General features: G+C 30.0%; 2 protein-coding genes across 2 annotated transcripts; one reads left to right on the top strand and one right to left on the bottom strand.

Annotated features, from left to right (window-relative positions):
- Window positions 1-492: 492 nt before the first annotated feature.
- On the bottom strand, window positions 493-988 carry LOC145588826 (protein AGENET DOMAIN (AGD)-CONTAINING P1-like). The gene is made up of 2 exons (XM_081645424.1): window positions 628-988; window positions 493-509 (listed from the first exon to the last, which is right to left on the bottom strand). Exons 1-2 carry the CDS (start codon window positions 986-988, stop codon window positions 493-495), a joined length of 378 nt encoding a protein of 125 aa, XP_081501550.1.
- A 3,154-nt stretch (window positions 989-4,142) lies between these two features.
- LOC145587787 (heavy metal-associated isoprenylated plant protein 28-like) lies at window positions 4,143-5,794 on the top strand. The gene is made up of 2 exons (XM_081644464.1): window positions 4,143-4,221; window positions 5,043-5,794. The coding sequence occupies exons 1-2, from the start codon at window positions 4,155-4,157 to the stop codon at window positions 5,420-5,422; spliced, it is 447 nt and encodes a 148-aa protein (XP_081500590.1). The 5' UTR covers window positions 4,143-4,154; the 3' UTR covers window positions 5,423-5,794.
- Window positions 5,795-6,704: the final 910 nt, after the last annotated feature.

The following is a 6,704-nucleotide window of genomic DNA, read 5'->3' as shown; positions in this document are numbered from 1 at the left end:
TCCTAAAATATCGACTTGATTTTCTCTCTCGTGTTTTTATTGTTTTAATACGAACTGTATTTCATTTTTAATACAAACTGTATTTCATACGGTTTAATACTGATCAATCGATTTAGTTTTTAATATCTAATTATATTTTCATTATAATTAGTCAATATCCGTGCATTGCACGGGGTTTCACCTAGTTAACTATAAAAATAAACAACTAAATCTTTTAACCATGCATAACTTTTGGATTGACGCCACTCGATCTCACGATTAATAGACGACTCAATCATAATTAAAAAAAAAAGTAATTAAAATCTTAATCATGATGCCTTTGATCCGTATCAATAATGTACTTCGTATAACATTTATGAGAATGCAAGAGTATTTATCATTCAAAAACATAATTCCTCCAAAATCATTTGTTACATTATGATGTAATTTACATAAACTATGTGACAACTAAATATAGACCTAAAAAAACATTAATTTAGAGAAAAGCTAACCTCAAAATATTGCAACACCTACAACATTAATAAAACGATAGAACAATACAATTTCAATGGAAAATCTTTTTAGAACAAGACCATTTACCATTAACCCAATCTTGATGAACCCTCAACTCATGTGACCAATACTTACCCACTTCAACCTCACCATTACCATCAAATCTAACATAATACCTCATTCCCTTCCCATTCCCTTTCCTTACTAACTTCTTGGTTACCTTTCCTTTCCACCATCCGTCGTTCACGTAAGCATCAACCTCATCCTTGTGCTCATACCTATCGAACTCGATCACGGGTGGGACCGGTCGAAGATCAACAGCCGAAAGGAACTCTCGATGTGGGTGTAATTCATCTTCCGTCAACAAAGTGTTGTATTGAACTATAAAGAAATTGGTGTTGATTTCGGATATTATGGTTACTGGATAGAATGAGTTTCGGAAGCCTTCATCTTTGCAGCATACTTCTACTTGATCTCCTCGCTTGAAACTCGACATTAAATGATGATTTTTCATCTTGGGTTTCAATTCTTGTTTCGTGAATGATAGGATGGTTTTTCTGATTTTAGTGATTACTATTGATTTTGCAACAATGTGGTATGAACGTATGATGGCTCAGAAACCCTAGACTTTTTTTTTTTTTTTTCTTGCTTATGAATAGGGACTTTTGTTTTACAGGCTAATAAAAAGTTAGGTTATTTTTCCGAAATTCAAATGAAGAAAATTGAGTTAGTTTCAGAAAATTATGAGATTTTTTCTTTATTTATCACTAGATTAATACTCGTGCGATGCACAATTTAAGAAATTTTATTTTTTATTTTTTTGACATGAAAATAAATTTTTATTAATATTATATTATTAATTAATTGATTACTTTTGCAACAAATCATATAAAAGAGTACTTTTAGGAAGAAAAAGGTCATTAATGCGTATTTAGGCCCTGTTCACTTCACTTTAAAAAAATAATATTAAGTAAATAATTTCAGTTCAGTAAAAATAAGTTCAGTTCAGTAAAATTCAGTTTTCTTAAAGAAGAATTATAATTGAAAATCAGTAAAAATAATTTCGGTTTAGTAAAATTAATTTAAGTTCAGTAAAGATAATTTAAGTTTGGTAAATATAATTTTATTTCATTAAAAATAATTTCAGTTCAGCAAAAATAAGGTGAAGTGAACGGGGCCTTAGTAATTGATACTCATACTTTTATTTATTTTTTTAAAAATAATTTTTCTAATATTTGAATTTATTTGTTGGAAAGATAAAAAAAAATTGGAAAAAAAAAAGAAGCTGATTGAAAAAAATGATGATGTCATACTCAATTTTGGAGAAAAAATTTGTAATTAAAAAATGACACATGTACAAAGATGATGTCAGCGGTTTTAACTTTAATAATAGTTACTAGTTCTTTGCCCGAGCAACGCTCGGATATTCACAGGAATAAAATTATATTTAGATATTATTATAAGTTTGTATTCGTTTATAGGTTGTGTATAATTTTAATATTTTATTTATCTAAATTTGTTGTAATTGTATTATTTAGGCTATATATTATTATTTTTTTTGAAAAAGGTTGTTTATTTTATTTTATTTTTTTCATCAATTATCTTTTTATTTTCTAAGGAAAATAATTAAAAAAAAATTGAAAACTTTTTGGAGGGAAATTTTTTAATGTAAATGTGACACGTGTAATTCTAGAATATTCCTGGTGATTACTTTAGTATATAGTATTGATAGATTCATTATAATCTTTACAAAAAAAGAAAAAAAAAAAAAAAAAGTTTGGGACCTCAGTCTGTCCGTCAATTCTTCATAAGAAAAGTTATAATGCAACCTAATAAATTCTCTATAAAGATAAAAACTAAGTGCATTATTGCAAAATGCCATTTGCATTATAGCCTTCATTTTTTTAAGAGGAAAACATTCTAGACTTCTAAAATACTACATATAACGCATAATTTTTTTATAGAAATGTCGGACACATAGACCTATATATAACTAGATTTGGGCTCGGACGATGTATGGGTCATTATACTATGAGATTATACAGAGTACTCATTTTTAAGTATTTAAATTTTGAATAAGTTGGCCAGCTAGATATTATACCAAGAGCAAGACCTTACCCTTTATGCTTAAGTTAATAGAATTGGATGTGACACTTGGTAAATGATGAAAAAAAAAAAACAAAAACAAAAACTGATCCTTCCTCATAGATGATGTTTTTCTTCTATTTTTTCAGCCTTGAACTAGCCTAAGGGCGTGTTCGGCACTAGATTTGGAGTAGCTTTTAGTGGTTTGACCAAGTCAAATCACTACTTGACAAAAAATGTGAGTGTTTGGCAAACTAGTGGTTAGGGTAGCTTTTAGTAGTGGGGGTAGCTTTTATGAAAAGTTAGAAAGATTAGCTTTTGAAATTGGAGGTAGCTGTTGAAAATTTAATCTATAGTTTTAAAAATAAAATGTTGATTTTTATATGTAACAGCTAGTCAACCGCTACTTTACCGAACACTCATATCTAAATTATTTATCTTCACAGCTAACAGCTTGTTGACAGCTAACAGCTACATACACAGCTCACAACTAGCTCCACAGCTACAGCTACTTTCACAGCTATATTTTGCCGAACATGTCCTAAAGTGATCTACTTTTGCTGTAAACAATCGGGAAAATTGCTTTCCTTTTCACTTGTATTTCTTTAAATAATTTCCGGGGCATGAGGAGCAAAATAACGCTTTTCCAATTGGATTTTGGCACTTGGCCGTCCATAAATAAAAGAAAGATTAAAGTGCGCCAATATTAAGTTGCAACTGAAGCGATTGAGACATGATCCGTTTGGCCCGCCATGATCACCATAATACCTTTTACCTCTCGCAATTGCCACAAGTTTAGTGTTCTCAATTCAAGTAATTGGGTCGGGTTCTATAAATTTGGATCAGTTTGGATATAACTTTATTTTAGTTTATAATTGACTTATTTTAGACTATATAATGTTAATGATTTTTTATAATAAGTTTTAATAAGTTCAAAAAAAAAATATAAGTTCAGATAATTTTTTTAGAAATTTAGAGCTAATTAATAAGTTGAAAAACAAGGCAAAAATAACCCATTTGCACTTTCGATGTGCTAAGCTATGATCAATATCAAATTATTAGAACCTTAATTAGTGACAAGTCAACAACCCTAAGGCATTTGATAACCTTTGCTTGTATTTGACATAAATTAGACCATCACATGCACAACTAATCAAAACCCACCATTGAAGCTTCCTGCATTAACATATCCCCAAGTTTCAATTGTACAATTCTACCATAATAATATTATTTTAAGAACTTATAGAAAAAGTCGGTGCAAATTAATCATAATCTCTACATAACTCTATTTAATTGACTAAGGAAAACTAATACTTAATAGAGTAGAGAAAGAGCTCTTTATAAGATTGAAGGACTGAACCTTGAAACTATAATCAGTTGATCATACATAAACTTCTAACAACTCAAAATTTCTAGTTTTTGTGTAATTATCATCAACTTCATTTCCGAAGAAAATGACAACGGTAAATTCTTATATTTTCTTCATGCAATGTATTACTATAATTTATCTTTTATATTTTAAAGTGTTAATTAACCAATTTTTTTGTGATCTTATTCATATTTTTCAGACCACAGAAATGAGAGTGCACATGTGCTGCCCTGGATGTGAAAGCAAGATCAAGAAAACACTAGATAAAATGAAAGGTAAGAGTTTTTTTTTTTTGTACCTTAAAATTTCTCAAATTTAATAGATAAAATAAAAGGTTTAAGCTAATACTTCCTCCATTTCTATTTACTTGACCCATGACCTTGGGCACAATATTTAAGGAAAAGAGAGAGAAATTGTAGCTTTGTGGCCATTGGTGCACATGGCCTTCCTTATTACCCCCAAAAAGTGTCCCTATGTGCATTTTTTGAGGGTAATTTAGAGAATTTATCCATCAAAAGTTTACTACAAATAGTATAGGTCAAGTAATATGACATTTCCATTTTAAGAATGTTAGTCATGTAAATAGAAACGGAGGAAGTAGTAGATATCCTGCGAATGATGTTATACATACAATATCACGTTTTTTCACTTAAAAGCAACTTAAATAAGTATCTGAAATAAGTTGAGTATCTTTTACCAAAATAGCTAATTTTATAAAGTATTTACCTAAACGGCTAATTACAAATTTTAATTCCAAAACTAGCCAAATTATTGAGTTAAAAAGAAATCATTTATTTCTTAGTTTATTTTTGAAGCGGTTTGATTTAGTTTATTGAAATTTTTTTTTTCGGGGGGGGGAGGGGGTGGGGTTTTTTACTCCGTAAGTTTTTTTTTTTTTTTTTGGGGGGGGGGATTATCAATGACCCCGTGTGTTTGGTTCACAGATATAGCACATCTTGTGTCATAATAAGTTTATCTTTGTCACCAAACTCTGGACCTTTGTGTAATTGATAATCAAGGCTAACATCTTGAGAAAAACTAAATTACTCCGTAGTAATTATCTACATATTATTATAATATAATGACACGTATGTAGGAGTGGACGGAGTTGAAATAGACATGGCAATGCAAAAAGTGACAGTAAATGGAATAGCAGACCAAAAGAAAGTATTGAAAGCAGTAAGAAGAACAGGGAGAAGAGCAGAACTATGGCAATTTCCATACAACCCAGAGTTAAGGAGTTTCACTCATCAATACCCAACTCAATGCCAAAGCAACGGGTCGATTGGATCGGGTTCAACATCGGCATATGGTATTACACAGGCTAAACCAGCCTCATCTTACAACTACTTCAAGCATGGGTATGATGGACATGAGTACCATGGCTATAACCCTTCACTTTCTTCGTCCTTCACGACTGGAAGAACCGGTGATGCGTTTAGTGATGAGAATCCTAATGGTTGTTTCATAATGTGATACCATGGATATTGACATAGTTCTGTGTGATCGTATACTAGCTACGTTCGTTTAAGTTGGTTACATTTTTTTTTTCATCTAACTCTTTCTAGTAGAAAGTCGTTTTTCTTACACAAACTTCACTTATAACACCGTTTTTTTTTTATTATTTTTTTTTTTTTTTGGTATTACTAAAACGAATAAAACCACATTTTAATTCTATACAAATAAAGGTCTGTTCGATCGACTGAACTGAAGTGAACAAAAAATAATCTGAAGAGAACAAGCCCTAAGAGTAATTGTAGCTAAATTAAAGGATCGATGTAGTATAAACTACAAGCATATTTTCTCATTTTAATTAACTAGCTAGTTGTACCCGTGCCATGTATTGAGTATTAGGTTAGATCTCGTGTCATTCACGGTAATCTCTAATTATATAAAACTTAGGGTATGTTCACATTTACTGAACTGAACTGATTGGAGCTTAACTGAATTGAACTGAACTGCTCTACACTGAGCGAAAATGAATATTTTATGAGAGAAGGAAATTCGGAATTGAAATGAACTGAACTGAATTGAACTGATTGGAGCTGAACTGAACTGAAATTAAGCTAAAGTGAACAGGCCCTAAAAGTATTATAAACATAAAATAGTTGTGCAATAATAAAAGTATGTGATATGTTGATTTGGAATTTGCATTTTTTAATTGTAGCATCTAATACACAACTAAAACAAAAGTAGGTAAAAAATCTGAACATTTTTTTTTTAATTGTAAAAATGGTTACAAATTATTTTAAGGATATAATTTTTGATTTATTGTTGCCCAAATTTTTTTAGAAAATTTTGTGAAATCTTTTTATTTTAAATATAATTAATACTACATTAATATGGAATATGTATTAAAAAATATATATAATTTTAATATTTGTAAATGATTTGCTTCCTTAATTAATAGATTTTTTTAATAAAAATAAAATAACCAAGGACACACCAGAAGATGACACGTGTCATTGCTTGTGTGTCTTTTAGTATATACTAGGGGAGCTAACGCGCGCGATGCGCGCGGAGCAATTTGCCTTTTCTTGTTTAGATTGTGTTTTGTTTATGAGGTTATGGTAGTTGTTTTTTGGGTTAATTATTTTTTATTTGAGTTGTTTGTGGGCTGTTGTTTTGTAAAGGGAATTGTGATTTACGTGGCTATCATATTGGAGTGGTGCTATTAGCTTGAAATGTACAGTAATTGAAATTTGTAATTGCAATGAGTTGGTGTTGTGACTATCAATTGAAGTGGTGCAATGATCTT

This window comes from Chenopodium album, chromosome 17, assembly GCF_948465745.1.
Source record: "Chenopodium album chromosome 17, dcCheAlbu1.1, whole genome shotgun sequence".
Classification (NCBI taxonomy): Eukaryota; Viridiplantae; Streptophyta; class Magnoliopsida; order Caryophyllales; family Amaranthaceae; genus Chenopodium; species Chenopodium album.
This window is presented reverse-complemented; position numbering and strand designations above follow the sequence as displayed.